Source organism: Leucoraja erinacea, chromosome 10, assembly GCF_028641065.1.
Source record: "Leucoraja erinacea ecotype New England chromosome 10, Leri_hhj_1, whole genome shotgun sequence".
NCBI lineage: Eukaryota > Metazoa > Chordata > Chondrichthyes > Rajiformes > Rajidae > Leucoraja > Leucoraja erinaceus.
The window spans coordinates 27,562,696-27,589,098 of NC_073386.1; the positions used below are offsets into that span (position 1 = coordinate 27,562,696).

The 26,403-nt window shown below is 41.6% G+C and overlaps 2 protein-coding genes across 3 annotated transcripts in view; both read right to left on the bottom strand.

Moving 5' to 3' along the window:
- slc5a9 (solute carrier family 5 member 9) overlaps nt 1-18,699 on the bottom strand; it is a 38,298-nt gene extending 19,599 nt beyond the window's left edge. The window contains exons 1-5 of the mRNA XM_055641816.1: nt 17,107-18,699; nt 16,255-16,326; nt 12,225-12,329; nt 10,294-10,458; nt 8,396-8,501 (exon numbers count right to left, since the gene is read on the bottom strand). Of these exons, the coding sequence (XP_055497791.1) occupies nt 8,396-8,501; nt 10,294-10,458; nt 12,225-12,329; nt 16,255-16,326; nt 17,107-17,211 (553 nt within the window). The 5' untranslated portion in view covers nt 17,212-18,699. The remainder of the gene's footprint in view (nt 1-8,395; nt 8,502-10,293; nt 10,459-12,224; nt 12,330-16,254; nt 16,327-17,106) is intronic.
- Nucleotides 18,700-18,850: 151 nt separating this feature from the next.
- Nucleotides 18,851-24,179, bottom strand: mrpl55 (mitochondrial ribosomal protein L55). Of its 2 annotated transcripts, none has more exons than XM_055641814.1 (3): nt 24,023-24,179; nt 22,787-22,988; nt 18,851-19,249 (listed from the first exon to the last, which is right to left on the bottom strand). In XM_055641814.1, the coding sequence occupies exons 1-3, from the start codon at nt 24,061-24,063 to the stop codon at nt 19,103-19,105; spliced, it is 390 nt and encodes a 129-aa protein (XP_055497789.1). In that variant the 5' UTR covers nt 24,064-24,179; the 3' UTR covers nt 18,851-19,102. The 2 variants fall into 2 exon arrangements, with proteins under 2 accessions (XP_055497789.1, XP_055497788.1); XM_055641813.1 differs by having other exon boundaries at nt 23,965-24,158.
- Between the last annotated feature and the right edge of the window lie 2,224 nt (nt 24,180-26,403).

Sequence of the window (26,403 nt, forward strand, 5' to 3'; positions counted from 1 at the left end):
CTCCCTTCAAAAATGTTGCCTCATTTATTGAGCATTAACAGATTATTCTTCTTTTTAATGTTATTTAAAGTTCTCTTTCTGTTTGACTTCTTTAAACTGTTCAAAATTTAAACATCCTATTTATAGTCACCCCTAATCAAAGTTAGAATGTTATACACGAGTAATTATTGCACTATTCCCTTTGGGTTTACAAATCCATTTAAAACTTCAATCATATGTATCTATCTTTCTTCTATCTATTATACTAAAACTCTCATCTTGTTTGTTTCAATATGTGTATGTGTGCGCGTGCATGCCTGTCTGTGATCTCTGATTCGGTGATGTCGTCAAATTACGCCAAAACGGTACACGATAGCGCTACATTTTTTGGACCACCTTACTCACAATTGTCGTGGTGGTTTGTATCGTTTCGTTCAGATTGATGTTATATTTCACAAGTTATTCACATTTTTAAATTTACAAAACCCCAATTTGAGAAAACAAATCTTCCCTCTGCACTGGAACTTACAGCTATGACGTCACAATGGGATTGTAGTCCTGCTCACTACAATGTTGCTATCCCAGGACACTTAGCCCTGCCAGCCCTAGCAAGTGCAATTGAAAGCTATAATGTCAGCAAGGATTTAAAAAAAAGTTTAATGAGGGTGAATAAGGGGAAATGAGCCGCCCCTGCGCAGTTGGGGGCTATAGGTGATTGCTGGAATGTTGTGTTGCACACCAGGCCTCTCGTGTGATAGGCCTCTTGGTCTCGTATACGTTCTCGTACCCACGGGAGGGCTGGTCCCCCAACGCAATATTCCACCTCTCCACTAATTCCAATATTGGTGGCCAGTGGGGGGGGGGGGGGGGGGGGGGGGGGGGGGGGGGGGGGGAGCGCTGGTATGGGTGTTATGGGCTGAGGGGACTGGTTTCCAGAGGACTAGTATGGACATTGTGGGCCGAATAGATTCTTGGGCTGGCGGCTCAGTCACTAAAGCCTGTTTTGCTGGCAGCTCACTCACTCATGTCTGGTGGGCTGGCAAGTGACTCACGGCTATTCCTTGAAATTCCATTTCAAGCAGAATGCAAGGCCACCAAATTCAAGTGCAATTTCATACCATTTCAAGCAGGGGGCAAGGCCACTAAAGACAGCGAGTCATGATCTCTCCCACACTTCTGGGTTTTATAGTCCCTCCCACCAGAAGGGACATGGCGTGATTGACAGGAGAGATTGAGAAAAATCCTCGGCAACTGATGAGCGGAGGGGGACTCTGAGTAAGATGGCCAAAAATCATAGCCGTACGTGGTAGCGTTTTTTCTAAAATCAATATAAAGCGCAAACTGGAAGTGGTGAAGATTAGACTTTTAATTATATAGAAGGCAACTTTAATTAGGCAAGACAACTTTAGCATTTCCAAACCAAAGGCAACGTAGCTTTAGCATTTCCAAACAAAAAGCAACGCAGCTTTAGCATTTCCAAAACCAAAGGCAACACAGCTTTAGCATTTCCAAACCAAAGGCAACACAGCTTTAGCATTTCCAAACTATATTTTCAAGCCACATTAAGGGCACTGACAGGTCAGTAAAACCACTCACAGTTTAGTAGACATGTGTTCAGTGTTATTCACAGCTCAAACTGAGAGACGTGACCCTCTTGCTCCCCCAACTTGAAGAGACTGACTGAGGCACTAACGCTTCCGGGTTTTATAGTCCCTCTGGAAGGGGCGTGGCCTTCAGGAGAGAGAATTTCAACATTTTTTAAACACTAATAATTCTTTTATTTTTCATCAATGGGAAAAATCCTCTTGTCCTGTGCAGTGGAGGGGGACTGTGAGTAAGATGGCCAAAAATCACAGCCGTAAGTGGCAGCATTTTTTCTAAAATCAATATGCAGAACAACAGGAAGTGGTCAAGACTTTTAGTAATATAGATAGTGACAGTTTTTACAATGTCTCAGTGTTCATCTGTTATCTTGTCTGTGACTCTGTGTGTGTGTGTGTGTGTGTGTGTGTGTGTGTGTGTGTGTGTGTGTGTGTGTGTGTGTGTGTGTGTGTGTGTGTGTGTGTGTGTGTGTGTGTGTGCGCGTGTACATGTGATCCCGGAACTACGGCAAAACGGTACACGATAGCGCTACAATTTTTGGACCGCCTTACCCACAATTGTCATCTGGTGGTTTGTATCGTTTCGTTCTGATTGATGTTATAAAAAAAATTAAACAGCGCCCCAACTAGCCCTTAGCAGCGTATGACATCACGATGGCATCTAATTTACATAAACTGCCCGTTCATTTACAAAATCAAATTAAAAATTTTCATTGTGGCAGGGTTGGGATGGGTGGGAGGTGAGCGCCGACGCGTCACAATGGGATCACGTTTACATTTAAAAAACTTGCTATCCCCGATAAAAGCACGCTGGACACAGAGACGGACACAGACAGGGCCCGGAGCCGCACTCGTCCAACCCCCTCCCGCGGCTCAAGACGGCAGCCTCAAAAACTCACTGACTGACTTTCACTTATTTTTCAATGCCATGCGTGCGGAGCCGCAGGAGGGAGGGGGAGGACCGACCCGACCCAACTCGACTCGCAGTGTAATCAACGTTGCGGGAGAACAGTTTGTGTTAATAAATTATAATTCTGAAAATGAGGAGAAGATTTATACCAAATAACTTTTATTTTTACGAGGATGTTTCCGTAACCGGCTTCCGCCTCCGCACTAGTATCTTTGCTCCGCTATGGGATCTTTGGTGCGGTGACGGAAGCCGGTTATGGAAATGAGGCCGAAAATTACCCATGAATCTGCCCATGACCGTACTACGTCATTTTCGTTGAGTGATCTATCTTCCTTGCTATAGGATCTTTGGACGGCAGCGCCGGATTTAGATGAAGAGGGAGATGAGGGAAAATGAGCCGCGTTTGCACACTTAGGGGCTAAGGGCGAGTGGTGGAATATTGCATTGGGGGAATGGGTTTCATTGGGGGAACGGGTGCGTGGTGAAATAATGCATTGGGGAATGGGTTGCATTAGGGGACCAGGCCTCCCGTGTGATTGGGACCCAACGGGTCCCACTTAGTCTAGTATATTACTAAAACTCTCATCTTGTCTGAGTGCATGCATGTCTGTGATGTCCTGAATTATGCCAAAATGGTACACAATAGCACTACAATTTTGGACCACCTTACTCACAATAGTCTTGTGTTGTATTCTATCAAAGTTTCATTCAGATTGATGTTATATTTTACAATTTATCACATTTTTAAGTTTACAAATCCCCACTTTGAGAAATAATTTTTCAAAATCTGCACTGGCAGTTGCCACCTATGACATCACGTTTAAGAAGGAACTGCAGATGCTGGAAAAATCGAAGGTAGACAAAAATGCTGGAGAAACTCAATGGGTGAGGCAGCATCTATGGAGCGGAATAGGTGACGTTTCGGGTCAAGACCTTTCTTCAGACTGACGTGGGGGTGGGGGGGGGGGGGGGGGGGGGGGAGCTGGAAGAAGAAAGGAGAGGCGGAGTATGGAGGAGGCACTGCTAGCTCTTGGTATGGAGGAGGCACTGCTAACTCTATCCCCTGCTCCCAATTCCTCTGTCTACGCCGCATCTGAACCTAGGATGAGATGTTCTAAACCAGGGCATCGGAGATGTCCTCATTCTTTAGGGAATGGGGGTTCCCCTCTTCGATTATAGACGTGGCTCTCACCAGGGTCTCTTCTATACCCCGTAACTCTGTTCTCACTCCCCATCCCCCCACATAACAAGGGCAGAGTCCTCCTTGTCCTCACCTTCCATCCTACCAGCCGTCACATACAACAGATGATCCTCTGACATTTTCGCCTCCTCCAACAGGATCCCACCACTGGCCACATCTTCCCATCTCCTCCCCTTTCGGCTTTCCGCAGAGACCGCTCCCTCCGTAACTCCCTGGTCAATTTGTCCCTTCCCACCCAAACTACCCGCTCCCCTGGTACTTTCTCTTGCAACCACAGGAAATGCTACACTTGTCGCTTTACCTCCCCCCTTGACTCCATCCAAGGACCTTTCCAGGTGCGGCAGTGGTTCGCCTGCATCTCCTCCAACCTCATCTATTGCATCCGCTGCTCTAGGTGTCAGCTGCTCTACATCGGTGAGCCCAAGCGTAGGCTTGGCGATCACTTCGTCCAACACCTCCGCTCTGTTCGCTATAACCAACCGGATCTCCCGGTGGCTCAGCACTTCAACTCCCCCTCCCATTTTGAAATCGACCTTTCTGTCCTGGGCCTCCTCCATGGCCAGAGTGAGTCCCATCGTAAATTGGTGGAGCAGCACCTCATATTTCGCTTGGGTAATTTACACTCCAGCGGTATGAACATTGACCTCCAATTTCAGGTAGTCCTTGCTTTTTCCCTTTCTCCTCCCTAGCTCTCCCACAGCCCATTGTCTCTGCCTCTTCCTTTCTTCTTCCTGCCCCCCCCCCTTCCACATCAATCTGAAGAAGGATCTGGACCCGAAATGCCACCCATTCCTTCGCTCCATAGATGCTGCCTCACCCGCTGAGTTTCTCCAGCATTTATGTCTAGCTATCTCATCACAATAGGATTGTAGCCTGCCTGCTACAATGTTGCTATCCCAGTACACAGAGTCCTTTAGCAAGTACAATTACATTTTTTTAGTTTATAATGAGGGAGGGTGAATAAGGGGAAATGAGCTGGCCTGCACAGTTGGGGGCTATGGCTGAATGGTGGATTATTGCGTAGGGGGAATGAGTTGCATTGGGGGAATGGGTGAGTGGTGGAATATTGCGTTGGGGAATGGGTTGCGTTGGGGGACCAGGCCTCTCGTGGGGGCTATGGGCGAGTTGTCGAATATTGCGTTGGGCGAACGGGTTGCGTTGGGGGACCAGGCCTCCCATGTGACAGCGACCCAACGGATCCCACTTGGTCTAGTACTTTAATAAATCTCTTCAAAATATCTACTTTTCATGACATCACTCCATAGAGTTTTTCCTTTCTTCGCTGACAATAGAATCCAAAGGGGTTTTAGTCTGACTATTGTTGGCTCGCAGTATCATTGCTGACAACACTAAAATTGGAGGAGTTGCAGACTGCAAGGAAGGTTGTCAGAAGATAGAGCAAGATATCTGCAGATAAATGTGAGGTGTTGCATTTTGCAAAGTCTAACATGGGCAGGACCTACACAGTGGGTTGTAGAGCAGAGGGATCTAGGAGTGCAGGTGCATAGATCCTTGAAGGGGGAGTCGCAGGTAGATCAAGTGGTCAAAAAGGCTTTTGGCACATTGGCCTGCATCAGCCAGAGTATTGAGTATAGAAGTTGAGTGATCATGTTGCAGTTGAATAAGACATTGGTGAGGCTGCATTTAGAGTATTGTGTTCAGTTTAGGGCACCAGGTTATAGGAAAGATGTTGCCTAGCTGGAAATGGTACAGAGAAGATTTACGAGACTATTGCCAGGACAAGAGGATGTGAGCTATAGGGAAAGGTTGAGTAGGCTGGGACTCTATTCCTTGGAGCACAGGAGGATGTGGGGTGATCTTATAGAGGTATATAAGATCATGAGAGGAATATATCGGGTAGTCTCTTGCCCAGAGTAGGTGAATCAAGGACCAGAGGACAGAGGTTTAAGGTGAAGAGGAAAAGGAATCTAAGGGGTACCTTTTTTACACAAAGGGTGGTGGATGTATGGAACAAGCTGCCAGAGGAGGTAGTTGAGGCAGGGACTATCCCAACATTTACAGTAAGAAATAGTTGGACAGGTACATGGATAGGACAGGTTTAGAGGGATATGGACCAAATGCGGGCAGGTGGGGCTAATGTAGTTGGGATATGTTGACTGGTGTGGGCAAGTTGGGCATAAGGGCCTGTATCACTCTATACAGGTGAGCTACAGAAATGGGTGGCGAAATTGCAGATGGAGTTTAACCCAAGCAAGTGTGAGGTGTTGCACTTTGGGAGGTTAAATGTAAGGAGTGAGTATACCATTAATGGCAAGACTCTTAATAGCATTGATGTGCAGAGGGTTCTTAGAGTCCAAGTTCATAGCTCACTGAAGGTGCTAGCATAAATAAATAGGTGGTAAAGAAAGTGTATGGTATGCTTGCCTTCATTGCCAGGGGAATTGAATATAAGAGTCAGTAAGTTATGATGAGACTCTGTTAAACTTTGGTTAGGCCACCTTTGAAGTATTGTGTGTAATTCTGGTCACCCCATTACGGGAAGGATATGGAGGCTACAGAGGAGATTTACCAGAAAGCTGCCTGGATTAGAGGGTTTCAACTTCAGGGAGAGGTTGGATAGACTTGGATTGTTTTCTCTGGAAATTGAGGTTAAGGGGAGAATTGATAGAAGTGCATAACATTATGAGAGGCATTGATAGGCTAGACAGTCAGAGTCTTTTTCCCCCAGAGTAGAAATATTAACACTAAAGGACATAATGTGAGAGGGGGAAAGTTTAATGGAGATGTGTGGGGCAAGTTTTTTTTACACACAGAGTGGCGGGGCCTGGAACACACTGCCAGGGTTGGTTGGAGGCAGATACGATGGTGGCGTTTAAGAGATTTTTAGATAGGCATATGGAAGTGCAGGGAATAGATCATGTATCGGCAGATGAGATCAGTTTGGCTTGGCATCATGGTTGGCACAAATGCTGTGGGCAGAAGGGGCCTGTTCCTGTGCTGCACTGTTTTATGTTATTGGTGGTAGGCCGAAATGTAGACTTGAAATTACAATCAGCCATGATCTTATTGAACAGTGGAATAGGCTCAAGGGGCTGAGTGCCTCAACTTTGCGCTTCATATATTCATTGATATGTTCAACCATACAAGATTAAATTAGGTCTTAATGTCACATAACAGAATTTGACCAAACATTAATACAAATTTCTTAACTCCTGATTCAGTATGAGTCTAGTGAAACTCTTAAGCAGTGTCTAGATGTAAAGAGATGTGAGTTTTGCCATATGAAATCTTCCCTCGATGTGAAAATGTGCCCTTTCTGTGGAGAAAATCCTTTTGAACTAATTCCATATAAATTATATAAATTCCATATAAAGACTAACGTGATTTCTTGTAGATGACTGAGCCTAAATGTGCTTGGTGTCAATTCATGAGGAGCAAACATCGTCAGCACAAAGTAACAATTTCAAGGCCATGGCAAGAGAGGTAGAACAGAAGACACATTGTCGATGTTCTAACTGTTGTTTCCAATGATTTTCAAGAATACATTAGAAGTAAATTAATCCTGCATGATTAACCTTTTAAAGATATGTCCAATAAAACATCACTTGAACCATTCTCCGTGGATATATATAGAACATTACATACAGGTTGGTAAAAATAGAGCAGAAGAATTAGGATTTGATCAACTGAGTCGGTTTCACCAGTCAGTTTCCCCGCATACTTTCCGCAACATTCGAGCAGTTCAAATATTCATTGACTCCCATCTTCAAAATATTCAATTACTTCATCTCCACCGGCCTCTGGGATATAGAATCCCAAAAAGTCAGGACTCAGAGAAGAAATCTTCTTCATGCCCACTTAAATGAGCAATCCTTTATTTTGAAACTATGCCTTCCAATTTTAGATAATCCAACTCGCAGTGGCATTTTCTCAGCATTCACACTGTCAAACCGCTGAGAATCATTCTTCTAAATTGCAATTTGAAATGCCTCAACTTTCTCAACCTCTTCATTCCAGCTATCAACCGTGCATACCCTTCTGCAAATATTTTGCTCCAAACCTGTACACAAAGCGCCAGGTGCAGTCTCAGCAGTGCTCTGTAAATTTAAATCAAAACTTCTATAGTTTTATACTCCACATCCTTTACACAAAAACATTAGCTGTCTGTTTTACTTGCTTTATCTGTATGCTAGCCTTTTGCATTTCATGTGCGAGGAATCCCAGGTCTCTACATACCAATGTTTTGTTTCTTCGTTATTCCTGCCAAAGCAGATAACCTCACATTTTGCATGCCTTCTTCATCTACCAACTTCCAGACCACTCGCTTAACCTACCTGTATCACTTTCCAGACTCCTCATATGCACCCAACTTGCTCTGTTTACCCAGCTATCTTTGTATTGTCAACAAGTCCGGTGACTGTAGACTTGGTCATTGTACAAGTCGTTCATATAGAGAGCACATAAGACTCAAACACCCATCCATGTCATCATACTAACAACTAAATGTCAGTCATAAAATGACCCATTTATCCAACTCTTTGTTTACTGTAACACATACATAGCAATATATTACCAACAGCCCCATACATTTTTAGATCGGTTACGTGCTCTCTTGGCTATTAATAATTCCACTCAAAATTAGAAGCAATCCTCTCACTAAAAGTGATTGGCAGATGAGATGCGTAACGATGTGACAGTAATACTGCATTGCTCATATTTTCAAAAGGTACGTTGTGTAGTTACCAGCTATTGTGTAAATAGCAGTCACTGCCAGGAGAGTTACTGTAGAAATGTAGAGATTCCAACCCAGTGAGACCTGGATAAACAGTGCTCCGGAGAAAATGTCAGTCTGAAAGAAGGAATATAAATAACACATAAACAATAATTTATAACCTACATTACTAATCTACTTAATGGAGATAGATACACCACAAAAACATGAAAGGGATCAAGGAAACCATATACAAAGAAATGGTGAAAATACTACAGGACACAAAGTGCTGGAGTAACTCATCATGCCAGCCAGCATCTCTGGATAACATGGATGATGGAAGGAAGTGTAGTCCAGATAGCTGTGGGAGTCCGTAGATTAAATATAGATATTAGTCAATAGCATATCCCATGTGATGGAGACAGAGAGATAAAGAAAGGGGAGAGAGATTTCAGAGATGATCCAGATGAATTTGAGCGCAGGGTGGAAGTTAGTGGTGAAGTTAATGAAAGCCCCAAGTTTTGCACAGGTGCAAGACACAGTCCTAATGCAGTCGTCAATGTAGCAGAGAAAGAGTTGGGAGGTAGGGCCAGGGCATAACTGGGGCCTATGTGAATGCCCATGGCTACTCCTTTAACTTAGAGAAAATGAGAGGAGTAAAAAGACAAGTTGTTCAAGTTGTTTGTGGATTTTGAGGCAGAGATACAAGTAAGCGGTGAGGGGCTGGGAAACGATAAGGTTGTGGAGGGGGGAATTGCCAGAGGCGATGAGATCAGAAATAGTTTGCGAGATGATGGCCTGGTGTTCAACAGTGGGGTCAGGGTCAAGGTCAGGTATAAGGAGGTGCCTGAGAGCTAGTGCCTGGCCTCAATACAGGTCAGCCTGCCAGACTACAATGGCACCTCCCTTGATGGTGGGTTTAATAACAACATAGGGATTTTTGCGAAGTGAGCGGAAGGCTGTGCTTTCAGAGGGGGCGAGATTGGAGTATCGGAGGGAAATAGAGAAGTCAAGGCGATTGATTTTTACTATTGCTTTACAATGTGTAATTTGTACAAGGTGGTTTATTTTACCAGGGCGAGATTTGTGTCACCACTCAATTCTTTGATATCAATTTAAGTATCAATGATTGGCATTCTATGACATAAAAAGCTTATAGGTAAATAAGTTATAAAAGTGCTGAATTACATATGTAATGCCACCCTGTCTCCTGGAAAACAGGAAAATTATTGTAGTTGTCTGCCATTTTGAGGACAATATAAGATTCAGGAACACTTGGCAGTTTTACTCCCTATAGAGCAAGATTATGAGAATGATTTGTAGAAATGTGTTCCTTTTTTAAAATCATTGTTGGCTGCATCCAAAACTTAGCCTAGGATACCTTGGTAAGGGGTGCGAATTGTACTCTTGTTTTCTGGAGAAGAAGTCAGAAATTGTCAAAATGGAAGTTTGAGGCTAACTTAATCACCCATATCTCACAATGGATAAAGATACCACAAAAAAATACAGTGTATAGAAATGATTTATATACATGTAAATTAAGTATTTAGTCTGTAACAGCTTGTATTTACTGCTGAGCTAGTTATTTGCTCTCTGTACTATAAAGTCCATTTACATGATTCATAGATTGACCATTTCTTCCCATGAATGTGAACCATGATCTTATTCAACTGATATACAAAGGTATTTTACTCTGCTTCAGGTTTTCAAAACAATAATCACACATCAAACAACATGTTGAAGGGTGAGCTGACCCTCATAGATGGTGAAAATGAAAAAATGTATATATTAAATGAAGAAAAACTTTTTCCAAAGTAATGCACACTTCAACATCTCTTAACGATGTCCACTAAATTCATATTTTGATTGTTTGTACAATTGTTTAAGGCACGGATAGCAATGGGCCAAAAGCTTTCTAACACCTACTTACCGATATTTTAGTAAATATATACAAGATCAAAGATAGTACGGACATATAGATTTGGATTCTTTGTCCTCCAAACCTTTTCTGTAAATACTCAGGCATAGTGACCACACCAGCAGCAATGTACACTGGTACAAATATCCAACCAAGGGCGACAAGAAGCCATGTAGCCTAAAAGAAGAAAAACATATGTAATTAGAGGTCGTCGCATTACACCTCACATTCAGAAAAACTGATTTGAAAAGTTAGACTAATTCCTGGCAAGCGATTATTAAAAAATGTTATGTAAAACAATAGAATCTTGAGCTCATTTTGTTTTTGGATATCTTCAAAAGAATCGTCATGCTTAATTGCCTGTTCTTGCTTTTCCACTATAACCCTACTAGTTTCTCATCCTTAATTACTCCTCTTTAAAATTATTTAGATCGAACTTTCATCAACTTTTTGTTGCGGACTATCCTTGCTCCTGACTGCCGACTGCGAACCGGGGTCGGGCGGTCAAGGGTGACAATGCACAAATAGGACTACATCGAGGGTACAACAACCTGTGACTGTGGCACACAAACTCAGACATTGCAACACCTACTGCAATGCCCATTGCTGGATAATCCATGTACTACTGCAGACCTTGCACTTAACACTCCAATAGCGCAATGATGTGTACAGCAATAGCAAGCCACTATATAGCATAAGGACACGAACGAAGGCCATCCCCGAATAAAAAACATCTCATCTCTAGATTTTAATTCTGACTTCTGGTCATTGATCCAATCACTCAGAGGAATTCTCCCCATTGTTTCTAATGAAATAGTTTGTCATCTTAAAAATCTTAATGAGGTCACTTCTTAACTTACTCTTCTTTCCAAAGGAGATTGACATGACTACTTCAATATATCCTTAACATAGAAGTCTCAATCCTGGTAATGCTCTGGTGAACTTTCTTTACATTTTTTGTTCTATTGAGGCACTAAGCCCAAGAACAGTGTGTCTCCCTTTACTCGGCAATCATCCTTCCTGTTGCTTCTGTAATTGGATTGAGCTTGGATAATTAAATGTAAAATGAACATGTCTAAATATTCCCTTCACTGAAAATGAATATCATAGATAGAAGGGAACGATGGGTGAAATCAGGCATGAATGCCCTCCCTCATTTTCTCTTCACTTCTACAAACCCTTAAAACCTGCTTTTGTACCTCTGGCCCTTGCAAATGGAACAGTGGAGCATGGTTGCCATTGCAAGATCATAGTGCTCAATGCATGTTCCTCATTAATTCCCACTTCCAAACTTAACACACAAATAAAGGCATTTTTAAAAATAATAAATAAATGAAAACTGGCTCTTCACATCCAATCAATAAAACGTCTTCATGATTTTAACATATTTGGAAATGTTTCTTTAGTACTGTTTTCGCAGGCAGAATAATCCAAAACAGAATTCTAAGTTGTCAGCAATTAGCAAGACATAGATTTCAACTTTATAAGCGGCACCTATCATATTTGTACCGCTGCCTTTCTTATATACCGCTGCAATTTTATAAGATAGGATTCCACTGTTTTATACAAGGATTTTTACAACCTCTGCAAGAAAATCAAGGTAAAGATTCAAATTCCAATTTGATTTGTTTGTACATTCTTCATTGCAAGTAACACAGTACTAAGGAAAAATAGTGTCATTTCTAAGGTAGGTACTAATGCAATTTAACATCATATCATGACAAGGGCATAAAGTAACAAAAATATTACTGTGTGATTAATTATACAGTATTTAGTTCTGTGGCTGCGAATCAGAAATTGACTGCAGTTTGCAGAAATTTCAGCTTTGGTGAGCAGATTTTGAACAACGATCAATAGTACAGTGGATGACCGAATGACTGAAAAACATAACGTGCTGATTTTGAGTTGATGAGTTTCCAAATTACAATATCAAGCAAACCTACATTCCATTCAAAACCACCAACAGCAATGCCTCCCGCTGCTCCAGTGCCAGCCAGGCCGATAAATAGGCCACTCCCTACATTACTGGACATTAGAGAAGCCCCGATCTGTTAACATAGCAACAACAGAAAAACAAAGTAAAGAGTTTGTACTGGTCCCAAGGTTAAACAATGTCTTTTTAGATGCATATTCCTCGAGCTTGCATCATTCTTATATAATTATTCTATTGTACAATTATAGCCTTAAGCATTTATACAAATAAAAGGAATATTTTAAACAATTACTGACATTACATTTCTTCAATATTAAAACAAGAGTCCATGTATTAGCTATTTTCTGTCATCACCACAGATTTTTGCAATATCATGAAGACTGGTCCAGTGCCAATGTCAGCATTTCTGGCCTTTATGATCATTTAATCTTGAAAATGAAAAGGGCCAAATCAACAAACGATTTGCCTAATTGATAAAGCAATATCAAACTAGTCTAGTCAAGTATTGTATCCTCTGCAAAAAAAAAAATTATAATTAGGCTTTGCAATGATCTGATACCCCTGTAGCTATATTTCTACCAATTTTCTTTTATTACTCACCTTTCGTGTCTTTATTCTGGAATATGGCATAAATGGTCAGGACATCATTGCAATGTCATGTGGGTGAAAACTGAATATACCCAGATGCAGTGGCCCACAATAACTGGAATTAATGTCACAGAAAAGCTTTGAGGTTCTGCAGTCAGATTTTCAGGAATTAGAAACTACGTTTTAAGGTAGTTATCTCAAGATTATTCCCTGTGCTGTATATAGGCTGAAGATAAATTAATTTGTTGCTGAAAGAAACGTGCCATAGGTGTGTTTCAGATAGCTGGGACAATATGACCATATCTGAGGGAATTATCAAGACAGATGGAATCCATAGCTGCACCATGCGAGGTATTATCTGCAAAAGGGTTTTAACTAATCTGCCAAGAGGATGGATATCCAAATGAAATATAAGAAGTGTAGAAGTCTCAGAAAATTTAACATCAGGAACGATTAATTCAGAAATATGAAAAACCAGACCAAAAGTCTAAAATTGGTTTGGATTGCATTGCATGATATTTCCGATCAACAAGTTGCTCAGATACAAGTATAATAATATAGCGGAAACCCACTGCCTAAAACTCAGTTTCCTATCTATTATGCAAGACACTCTTATAAATTTTTCTCTTTGTCCAAGCATTTTGTTCTATCTTAAATTGGCATAGTAAAGTAATAATCCAATAGTCTGGAATCCACGGCATTAAGTTCAAATTCCCAGAGCAGGTATGGAACATAAACCCAAATGGATGCAAATGATCTAGAAATGGTGATCACGAAACAGATGGTTGTCCTCGCTTTCCCTAATATACTTCATTAATGCCACTCAAAAATTGTGGCCAACATGTAACTACAGATCCATTCCATGTTGTTGATTCTGAAATGGCCTTCAAGTTACTAAGTGCATGGGCAATTATGGATGAGCAATAAACAAAGGCCTTACGAGTGATGCTAAATCCAAAAAACACAATAAAAAATGTGGCTTCTTATTTGGTTTAATAATATTCATATGACATTGAGATGATTCACTTCATTAAAGATTCAACATAAACCTACCGAAATCATGTTTGTGAAGGAGAAAAAGATGCCATTAAGAAATAGGTATCAAAAGGTGTTCAAAATGAAACCAAATAGGCTTAAGCAGGATTCATTGTGCAATAGAGAACAAAGCTGAATATAGAAAAGTACAGAGAGGATGGAGCAAAGTGGAGCAAAAAGTTAGCATAAAACTGGATAACACAATATATTATCCTGCATTGAACAGTAATCAAGGAGTGATTAGGGGTAACATTTATATTGTTGAGGCAGAGTATTTATGTTGCACAAGGACTTGGCAACTGTCTTCACTAAAAAAGATGATGCTACCAAATGCAGAAGCAAGAGGTAATGGTAATATTGGATTGCTTAAAAACAAAGGAGCCATTCAAAATAATGCAATGGGCAAAAATTGAAAGGATACTTGGTTGGAATGGGATGTGTAGATTGGTTTATGCATGACGACCAATCATATATAGGTTAGCATCACTAGCCCCACCTGACTGTATCATTTATATTAACACCCACTTCCTACACTACGCAGTTCAGGATGCAGTGACAACTAATAATCTACTGTACTGCTAAAGTCTGTATATGGATTAAAGATGATCGTAGATTACATATCATGTGTATCTCCTATTTACATGGTGTCAGAAGTAGGATGTATAACCTCTTGCCCCACCTGCAACAGTCGTGCACCGCACCAGCAGAGGCAGCCCCTACTACAACAACCTCCACCAGCCCTGGCCTGGACGTCGGTGGCGGCAGACATTTTCGAATGGCGCAGTAAGCACTACCTTGTCGTCGCCGACTCATATTCAAACTGGTTTGAACTCGACCTCCTGACCTCCCCTCACATCCGAGTCGGTCATCCGAAATCTAAAGAAACACTTCTCCACATTTGGCTCACCCGTCCATTTGCAGACCGACAACGGAAGACAGTTTACCAGCCATGATTTCAAGCCTTTTGCCAACCGATGGAATTTCCACCACGTCACGAGCAGCCGAGTACCCACAGAGTAACGGACTCGCTGAACGAGCTGTCAGAAGCGCTAAACAACTTATGGAATGAGCGGGCCTTGCCAATTCAGATGTGTATCTTGATCTCTTGAAGCTCAGAAACATTGCCAGAGACGGGACCCTGGGTTCACCAGCCCAGCGACTGATGTCTAGAACAACAAGACATCCAATTCCGATTGCTCAGCAGAAGCTGATACCGCAGGTGCTGAAGCCTGCTTCAATCCAAAAGTGTATTCAGGAGAAACACGATATTCAGAAACGATCGCATGACAAATCAAGCAAACCACTTGAGCCTCTACTGCCGGGCCAGGTTGTTCGGTTACAAACTTCTATGGGATATTCCCGTCTGGGTACTGTTGTTGGCCCAGCTGTCGAACCACGGTCTTACCTTGTGGACTATGAGGGAGCAGTCTACTGCAGAAGTCGTCAACATTTGCTTGTTTTGCAGGAACCCCTTCCGCCACCAGCCGGACCCTATGATCCACCGCTTCAGTTCCAGCCGTTTGCTGCCGAACCGTCTACCGATCCCCGCATGTCCCATACTCCTCGCATGTCCCATACTCCTCCACGAGCAGCAGCCGTGACTAACCACGCAATTGCCCCTCCTGCATACTCCCCCTTTCGGCCACCACAAGTCTCTCCCGCGGCTTTCTCGCTTCCGGGTTCACCCCCTCCCTCTAATCTTTCCGGTGAAGGAGAGGTCTTGGTCCGTACGCGTTCGGGCCGCATTAGTAGACCGCCTGATAGATATGGCGAATTTGTTTAACTTTAATGACATGGGTGCTCACTATACTCACTTTAGGGGGAAGGATGTAGATTGGTTTATGCATGACAACCAATCATATATAGGTTAGCATCACTAACCCCACCTTACTGTATCATTTATATTAACGCCCACTTCCTACACTACGCAGTTCGGGTAGCAGTCAGGATGTAGTGACAACTAATAATCTACTGTACTGCTAAAGTCTGTATATGGATTAAAGATGATCTTAGATTACATGCCGTGTGTATCTCCTATTTACAGGATGCATTCTAGATAATTAAGTGAAGGGTTGAAGTTTCTCCCTGCTTAATGGAGTGAATTCAGAAGACTGCAGGATTTCAAATATTGCAACCATTGTGGAAAAAGATCAATAAATGGGAGCAAATGGGTATCTTTACCATTAATCTGGAACAAACATGATGGGCTGAATGATCTCGTTCTCTACTGAATCTTTATAAAATTCTCCTAGACCCTTGACAATATTGCACATAAAAGTTAGTCTATTTTTGCAGGTCTTTAAAAAAGTTACATATTTAGCAATTTAAAATACATACCACTATCATTAACTGAACATTGTACTAATTCACAACCAGTATTAACCCACTTAAAAAAATATCTACGTAGATAGACTTACAGGCCACCACGTCATAGATTTTCCAGCAAGGAAATATCCCCCCACTGTGTTCCGGTTGGCTCTCACAGAAGACTATTACAGAAAGATTTGTGTCAATTCTCTTAATCAAAGTCCAAAATGCAAAATAAATTATAGACCAGTTAAAAATAAACTGTGGACACAAAGGTCAGTGAAACATGGTGAAGACTTGACATTCAGAAACCAGGAACTGTTTTAAACAATGTTATTACAATATTTTTTTAGCATATTAAAAATAAAGAACCATCTAGTTTATATTTCATTAAATTTCCATTTAATCAAATGAACCCTAAAATTAATACTCGCACAAATTTATCAAAAATATTGTAATCCCAATTTTCATATTTACCTTAATTCCAATAAAAAGGGGGTTGGATAATGACATTTTCACAAGCTTAATTTTCACTGCATTGTTACAAAAATTAATTATAGTTCAAACTTTTGAATATAATTAATATATAATCTCTAACAATATGGTGTTTTGAGAATGTAACACATATTTGGCAATCTGTAAATTATTTTTGTGCTTGTCATTGAAACAATTCCAGATATATAAGCAATAAAAATAAAAGCTAAACTTATCATAAAAACAATTTTAGGCAAAATTAATTTTATGTCTGGTAATTAACATAATTTAGTACAATGATAGTACAAGTTAATATTCAAAATAATCTTTAAAATTCAAAGAGATGATAATAATTTCAAGCTGAAAGAGAAATGCTATGTAGAAGGTACACAATTAATTTTATAGGTTTCTGCAAAAGAAATTTCACAGTTCAAGGGTACAACTCTGACATACTGAGAACTGCTTATTCCAAAGTACTCTGAACTCACCCATATTCCAACACACATAACAAACACAAAATAAATAACAATCACAATGATGTCCGGTATCTCCAAAGCAAATATCCTCGAAACTTGGGTAGTTGCTGATTCCATTCTGTAGTCTCAGTATTGAATTTGGTAAGCTGCACACTTTTGAAACTGAACTTTGGATGCGTTTAATTATTAACATTTTTAAAGTAAGGTGGTGCAAGATTTGGCAGTTAACAACTGATTTTTAATCTACTGAGCCTCTTGCTGGACAGCAATGCCAACATTGAAGTTTCTCATAAAAGACCAATTGTTTAATTGTACACAGCTGGCAGGCAAAACAATTCCTTATTATAGAGGATAAATGGGTTTTGTCTCTGCTTCAAAAGGAAATGATTCTTGATAATATTTTTTTAAGTGGGTGTTAACTGTTAGATTGATTCAACTTTTAAGAAATGTTACTTTTCAGTGATACCATCAACCTTTTAAGCCATACCTAATTCTGCTGAATCCCCACATCATCCTATTCCCCTTCTATGCCTTGATCATTTCCTTCATATCTAAAATCTATTGACTTTCACTTTAATTATACTCAATGACGGGGTATTTATAACTCGAGTAGAAAATTAAAAATTTGGTGTTTTTTTAAATGTTAATGAAACTGGCAGCCAGGAAAAATCACTACACTCTTCTAAGTACATTATTTATCGAGAACATGGGGAAAATGTTTGACTTTTCTTAAATCTCGTTCCTTTGTTAAATCCTGCAAAGTGAGCCATCCCCCCCCTCTCCAGGAACTCCCTAAAATGTTCAGCTGGATTTTGTAAAAGCAGTTCATAACTCCATGCAGGTAAATGGCTACTGAAATGTGCTAAGCTGACAATGCATTTACACAAATTATTTCATAGAGCACAAAACATTAAGATGATGCATGTCTGACAGAACATGGAAATTTAATCTTACTTCTCCACCGGTATTAGAGATTAGGCAAAAAGCTTCACATTTGAAACGGGGTTTCTTGACACAGGGATGGTTTTCGTAAAAACATTTCTAATCTGGTCTGATCTGGTTCTGGACATTGAAGCAAATTTTAACTGGTAATGTTCTTTGCTTCAAGTTGTATTCTTGGTATATAAATGAACAAAATATCCATCTCCAAATTTTTAAACTTCAAGGATCAGAGTATACAATAGGAAATCTACAAATCACATTGCAGTATTTTCTTCTTTTGCAAATGTTGGACATTTCATCTAATCGAATGGGATTTCTACAGGAATAGATATTTAAGCATTTAGAGGTGTTGAGTTGATAACACAACACACATGCACATTACCTCTATGATCTTAACTGGTCTGCGTTTCAGTTCGGCAACCCTTCGTCAGGTCTGAATTAATTCTGAGGAAGGCTGGCTGACCCAAAATGTCTTCTCATTCCACAGATGCTATTTGACTGGCTGAGTTCTAGTAGCATTTCTGATTTTGTTTCTATCCTCATAAAATGTTCCCTGGATTTCAAATTTTAAAGCAGTAACTTTAGTACCAAACTTTTATTTTTATTAAATATTGTTCTATTCTTGAAATAATTAAGTGAAATCACCTGTAATTTTTTAGTTAAATATTCCAACAACATTACAGCTTTCTAACTTAATACCCAAGTCAATTTTACATGGTCAAATCTTTGTAAAAGTGAGCAAATGTATAAAAACATATGCACATCAGGTCCTTGAAATGCAAGCAGGAAGAAAATACATAGAGAGAACAGATAGTTATTGATAGACAATGGTTTATTGACATTCAAAACATTTTTCATAGCAGGTATCTTTAAATCTTTTAAACAATGATTTATTCCGTAGGCATTCTTGTAAAACTTCAAACTTCACTAAATGATAAATAAAAACAATTTATTGAGACATAAATTATATAATGTGCACTGTCAACCTGCCATGTTCTATTGACATAAACAGCAGGCAAATCATTCACTAATAGTTTTGTCTTTCTCAGATTTTGCCATCTGAAGCTTATTTTTTCTTCCAGAATTTGCTGTAATCTTCAACCTTAAATTCATCTTCAAATCGCTCCTCATTTACTTTGACTTTCTTGGGGTCCCGTTTGCGCATTCTTGCTTTTCGCTCGGCTTCTGGTAGAAGAGAAACATCCACTGGCATCTGCAACAAATCATTTTCTTAGTATTATAGAAAATGATGGTTAACAACTTGGGATCTTAAGGGACTCTCCCACTTGTGTGATTTTTTTGGCGACTTGCAGCATCCGTCATAGCTGGTTGCCAAAAATGTTCAACATGTTGAAAATCCAACGGCGAGCAAAAAAAGGTATGACTCTTTGGGCAACTACTCACGACCATATAGGCATCACCCCGCAACATGTCGGCAACCTGCTGCAACTATGACGGGTGCCGGCAAGTCGCCGGAAAAAATCGCTTAAGTGGGACGGGCCCTTAAGTGCACAACAATTTTCAGAACATACAAGCATATAATATTTGTTACAAAATCAGTCTACTCCTCATATCAATAGAAGCCATTATCCCTCAGAGAAATCCCATCTTCCATCCTCCTTGCCCCACCCACCCCCACCAAATTATTTCCATGTAATTATTCTCTCTCATTGGTCCATCAGCTCCTCCCCACCTCTCCTAATACCCAATCTCTACCAGGGTAATTTGCACCAACAACAAGCTTAATTTTGGAGTGGGAAGTGTGCAGGCACCTGGGAGAACCACCCCACCCCCCCACAAAAAAATGGAAAATGCAAACTCTACAGGAGCTGCACATGAGGTCAGAATTGATCCAAGGTCACTGGACATGACCCGGGCTCAATTCTAGACAGAGGTTCCATTGTTGTGCCATCATACTGCCTAATACAACTGAATCTGCCTCCACTGCCAATCCTGGTGATGTATTCTAGACTGTAACCATTTAAGTGTTTAAAAATGATTTTGGGAAGTCTAACTTGGGAAGGACCTACAGTGTGAATGGTAGAGGCCTGGGGAGTGTTGTAGTGCAAAGGGATCTAGGAGTGCAGGTGCATGGTTCCTTGAAGGTGGAGTTGCAGGTAGATAGGGTGGTCAAAAATGTTTTTAGCACAGTGGGCTTCATCAGTCAGAGTATTGAGTATTGAAGCTGGGAGGTAATGTTGCAGTTGTATAAGACATTGGTGAGGCCGCATTTGGAGTATTGCGTTGAGTTCTGGGTACAGGTGCACAACCTTTTATCCGGAGTTCCGGAAACCGAAAAACTCCGAAAACCGGCCATTTTTTCCAGGATGTCGTCTGCACACCAAAGCTCGCGTTTGGCGCCAAACTTGACCCGAAACGACCCACGGTCAACCCAGGTCTGTAGTACTGTAGCGGCTGCCTCCTCCCCGGAGACCGGGGAGACACTTAAACATCTGTAAATCATTGCTTAAATGTTAGTCAGTTAGTTTGGAGGGCTTTTATGTGAAGGGGGGGGTGAAGGGGTAAACTTTAATTCTTAGTCCCCTACCTGGTCGGAGAGGCGGGGAGCGGTCAATGCCTTACCGGGTCACCGTGCAGTAAGCTCCGTGCAGTAAGCTCCGCAGCGCCGGTTGTAGCTCCAACCCCCGGCAACTCCACCCCTGGCTGCGAGGCGCTCCAAAACCACCGCCGCCCGCGGCCGGACGCCCGCAGCCCCAGCTCCGCGATGTTGGGAGTCGCCGACCAGGTAGGGGACTAAGAATCAAAGTTTCCCCCCCCCCAACACCACCACCACATAAAATCCCTCCAAACTAACTGACTAACATTTATGCAATGATTTACAATGATTCCCCGGTCTCCGGGGAGGAGGCAGCCGCTCCAGACTTTTCAAGCTGCCCGCGCTACCTATCTAATCTACGCTAAAAATCTTCCATTCGGAAATCCGAAAATGTCCGAAATCCAACAAGTGGCTGGTCCCAAGGCTTTCGGATAAAAGGTTGTGCACCTGTACCATGTTATAGGAAAGATATTGCCAAGCTGGAAAGGGTCCAGAGAAGATTTACGAGGATGTTTCCAGGATTGGAGGGTGTGAGCTATAGGACATTGAGCAACCTGAGAATCTATTCCTTGGAGCTCAAAAGGATGAAGGGTGATTTATAGACGTGTATAAAATCATGAGAGGAATAGATCGGGTAGATGCAAAGTCTCTTGCCCAGAGGAGATGAATCGAGGACCAGAGGACACAGGTTTAAGGTGAAAGGGAAAATATATAACAGGAATCTGGGGGGGTAACTTATTTTTTGTGGTAGAGGCTGCTCGAGGAGGTAGTTGAGGGAGAAACTATCCCAACGTTTAAGAAAGTTAGACAGGTACGTGGATAGGACAGGTTTGGAGGGATATGAACCAAACGCAGGCAGTTGCGACTAGTGTAGCTGGGACATGTTGGCCGGTGTGGGCAAGTTGGGTGGAAGGGTCTGTTTCCATGCTGTATCACTCTAATTGTTTATTTTATCATTAATCTTCACATGTCCCTCAATTCTTGATCTTTGATCAAGCAGTAACAGTTTTTCTCTATCCAGCATCTCTATCCCCTTGTAATCTCCTCTGTTCCAGCAAAAACGTAACTGCTTCAGTCCATCTACACATCCCTCATCCTCAGGATCACTTTAGCAAATCTTCTCTGCTTCCTCTAAAGATTAACATCTTTCCTAACTTATGGGACCAAGACTTGGACATAATACTCCTTATGTAGTCCTGCAGTATGATTTACAAAAAGTTGATCATGACTTACCTGGTCTTGTACTCCTGTGCCTCTTTTATAAAGATGAGAATTCCATATTCTTTCTACCCAACGTCCACGACTACCCTCACATTTTAAATGACAATTACACTTGTAACCCCAGGCCCTTTTGTTATTGTACCCCATTTGGAATTGTGTATAATTTATATTTCCTTTTCAGCCTTCCCAGCTACATTCCTCAGTGTTTATTTCATCTTTCCATTTCACCAGCCTATTAGTATCTACAAAGCGATTGACTACCTTGCCCCTGGACCAGTCTACTGCTAGATTTTGGGATTAAGGAAGGCTGGAAAAAACACAATTATAAAAAGGCAAATCTTTCTTGTACTTTCTAGTCTGCTCTAAAATCTTTGCTTTCTAGTGGCTAGCTTCAGGAACATATTATACTGAGAAAACCGAATAGTTGGTAATTTGTGGAGTGGGAAAACTATAAGATGAAAATAGGGCATTGGACTTAAAAAAAAAGTGACTTCATTCAATAACAAAGATAAATTATTTGTTAAAACCTGACAAAATGCTGTAATTGGCCTGATGAAAGTGGTATGAGCCTGTGGTATCTTATTACACTAGGGGAAACGTTTTGTACGGGGAACATATGTACAAGTGGCTAGTCATTTAAAACTGAGGCATTTCTTCTTACAGAAGGTGGCAAATTTTGAATTCTCTACCTTGGAGTGTGGGGCAAATTAGATCATTAGAAATATTTTAAAGTGGAGTTGGATGCATTTTTGATAGATCATGGAATAGAGGGATCTTGAGAAATGACACAGAAGAGGAGACAAGGCCAGCATACGGCAGCCACAATCATAATAAAGGGTAATCAATGCAGGCTTTAAAGGTTGACAGCCTAGTCCTGCACCTATTTTCTTGTATATTATGAAACACATTTTAACTTTTGGACTATTTACAACAAAATTTCTTCAAGTTAAACATTAATTAGTAATTCCTTACAGTAATCATTTTTTTAGGCTCCTTGTATCGGATATTGATAGTAGATCCATCAGGTCGAACCAGCAGAACAGGATACAGTCTGACGTAGGCCTGCCTTCCAAAACGAACTACAGAAGATCTATTTGAATTGTTTCGTACGTGCAGTTGGTGCCATGGGCTTGTGAAAGGAAGCAATCTTTCAGAAGCATTTTGCTGTAAGGAACTATTAAGTATATAAATATCCATCAGTACATGTAGAACTATTATACACACACTTACAAACAATATTAAACCAAGCTTGTGAGAGAAATTCGTCATGGTGAAAGGTTAGATTTAAATGATCTCTTGACCTCAGTTGTCTTCAGACCAAGTGCTTGCTTAATTATAAAGAATGACTAGCTTACTAAGTAAAACCCACACCTTTCTTCAAATTAACATTCAGAACTGTTATCAACTCAAAACATGATATTGGCTGAATATCTCTTTCAAAGGGCAATACTTCAACTTTGTTATTTTGAGACACAGGGATGGTAACTCAAATGTCACTGCCTTAATTGGTACATGTGACAATAAACTGACCTTGAAACCTTGAACCTTGAGGTTCGCAATCACCTCGTCCAACCTCATCTAATGCAAAGATCTTATAGCTTCGCTATATAAGATCTTTGATCTAATGCATCCAGTGTTCCCGATGTGGCGAGAGCAAACATAGACATGGCGACCATTACTCCAAACACTTGTATGCTGTCTGCCAAGGCCTACTGGATCTCACAGTTGCTAACCATTTTAATTCCTCTTCCCATTCTGACCTTTCTATACTAGACCTCCTTCACTGACAGAGTGAGGCCACATGTTAACTGGAGGAACAGCACTTCATAATTTGCTTGTGTACCTTACAAACCAACAGTAAGTGAATATTGAATTCTCCAATTTTAGACAACTATAATTCCCCCTGACAATGGAGGAGGCACAGGGCAGAAAGGTCAGTGTGGGAATGGGAGGGGGAGTTGCCACAGTGTGATAGACGATAAAACATTCTCGACTCGGTGACCGCGATCATCTAGCAGCGGCTGAGCTCGACCCGCGCCGCCCGTTGTCACCCAGGCGGGGCAGCGTGAGCACAGCGCGGGACTGCACGTACACGCCGCCCGTTGTCACCCACGCGGCACAAACCCGGCGCCCGCGCCGCCCGTTGCTACCTGCGCGCTCCGAATATCGTTCCCGCGCCCTCCTGTTTAAACTCGCGCCGATACTTACGCCGCCAACTGCCGCAGCCGCGCGCTCCACGGAGCCGCCATCGGCCGATTGCGGAAATGTTCGGCACAAGAACCCAGTCCCCCGCGCAACAGCGGCTCTCAACTGTGGTTCCCATCTCCATCTCGACCTCCACCACCACACTGGTAACCTGATTGATAAATTGGGGAACGCTATTTGCGATATAACGCTATTTCTGTCCGGAACCACAGAGTTTAGTTTAGAGATACAGCGTGGAAACACTGCGGCGCACCGGGTCTGCGCCGACCAGCGATTCCCACTTTCCTACAACCACTAGGGAATTAACCTACGTCTTTGTAGTGTGAAGCAAAGATTATAGAGGATTATAATCTTTGGTGTGAAGATCTCAGAGAAACCCTACGGGGAGAAAGTACAAACTCTACCGACATCACCTGCAGTCGGGATCGAACCAGGGTCTCCGGCGCTGCATTCGCTGTAAGGCAGCAACTCTACCGTGACCACCGTTACTTTAGAAATTGACCAAACAAAAGCTGTGTCAGAAGAAAAGAGTTTAGGGAATGGAAACTGTTTCCATGTAGCCTCCCAGCAGTTGTCAGACACCTTCATCTCTGAACCAGTCTGTGGGTTTCACTGCAGACAGACAATGAAATTGACAAGTAATTGCTTCTAATTAAACAAAATGCTAGAGTAATTCCGCAGGTCAGGCAACATCTCTGAGGAAATTCACTATGTGACGTTTCGGGTCGAGACACTTCTTCAGAGCTGAAACATCACTTATTCGTTTATACTGAGATGCTGCCTGACCGCTGAGTTACTCCAGCATTTTGTGTTTATCTTCATTGTAAACCACCATCTGCAGTTCCTTTCACTTGCACTTTATGTGCAATGTCACGAATAAAACTGATTGTATTGTATTCCTACACTGCTTCTATTGTCACTTGTGCAATTATACCTTATTAAACAATGTAACATGCATGAAACATACATAAACTTGGAGTTATTAAAAATACCTTACATTTTTATAATCCTGTGGGAGAAAACGCACTGCGAGTCTGAAACTCTTTGGCCCCATCCTCCTTTCCCCCGTTGACACAATTGTTTTTAATAACACCATTTTCTATAAAGGTAGGTTTGTTAGCAATGCAACTATTGAGTTGTAGCAATAGTATTTATGGCCCATTTTTGATGTTGGTTTGATCTCTGATCTTGTTTTTTTTTTAGATTGGATTAGATTCCTTTATTGTCATTCAGACCTTTCGGTTTGAACGAAATTATGTTGCCTGCAGTCATACACTGAACCAATAAAACAAAACATACAATAAACACAAATTAAAATCCACCACAGTGAGTTCACCAAGCACACCCTCACTGTGATGGAGGCAACGTCTTAGTCTCCGTCTTTTCCCTCCTTGTTCTCCCTCTGCGCTGAGGCGATCGATCCAGGCCGGAGATGCCGCCCTCCAGTCCAGCGGACCTCCGTGGTGATGTCGCCGCCGCCGAAAGCCAGAACGCCGTCTCCGCTCCGAGATGGCCCGCCACAGCATCAGCTCCAGGCAGCCGCCCCAGCTCCGGGTCCCGCAGTCTCCGCTCCGGGCTGCTGCCCCAGCTCCGGGTCCCGCAGTCTCCGCTCCGGGCCGCTGCAGTCTCCGCTCCGGGCCGCTGCAGTCTCCGCTCCAAAATTGCACATTGCACATGTTCACAGCGATGAGATTTTCCAAACATGCATGAATGTAAAACATTTGTTTTGTTTTGTTTGGGAAACTGTTGCCCCCTGTAAATTAATGTAGAATACTAATATTGCTGCCAACTCTGATTTATTGTTGTAATATTTTATCTCATTTTGTTTCCAAGCAACAATTGTCCTGATTGTATTTTGCCTCGCTTCAGTTGTCTTTTCCAATGGTGACATTACTGGAAGTTTGATCACTTAGATGTTATGACATTCAGAAATATATCTTAATTCAGTTCTGGTAGTTGAGTATTTGTGAATTGCACCAGACAATATTTAATGAGGAGTACAATAATTAGGAGGACACCCATTTTCAATTTGTTGGTCCAACATATGTGTTTAGGTGCTATTTTGGATAGCTTGGTCTCATCCTATGAATGTTCTTTCATTTATCTTATCTTCATGTACTTGCCTGGGTGAGTACAGTTCTAACACTCAACAAGCTCAGACCATTCAGGAGAAAGCAGCACACTTAACATTTCATGCACCACTTCAAACCTCCACCTCCTCCCCAATTGGTGCATGTGCAACATGTATAGCACACACACAGGGCCTCCCAAACATGTGATCTCCAGTGCTATAAAAGAACAAGGTACCTAGAGCATGGAAATGCTACTACCTGCAGATACCCCCTTAAAATCACAAACCATTCTGATATGGAAGTACGTTGTTG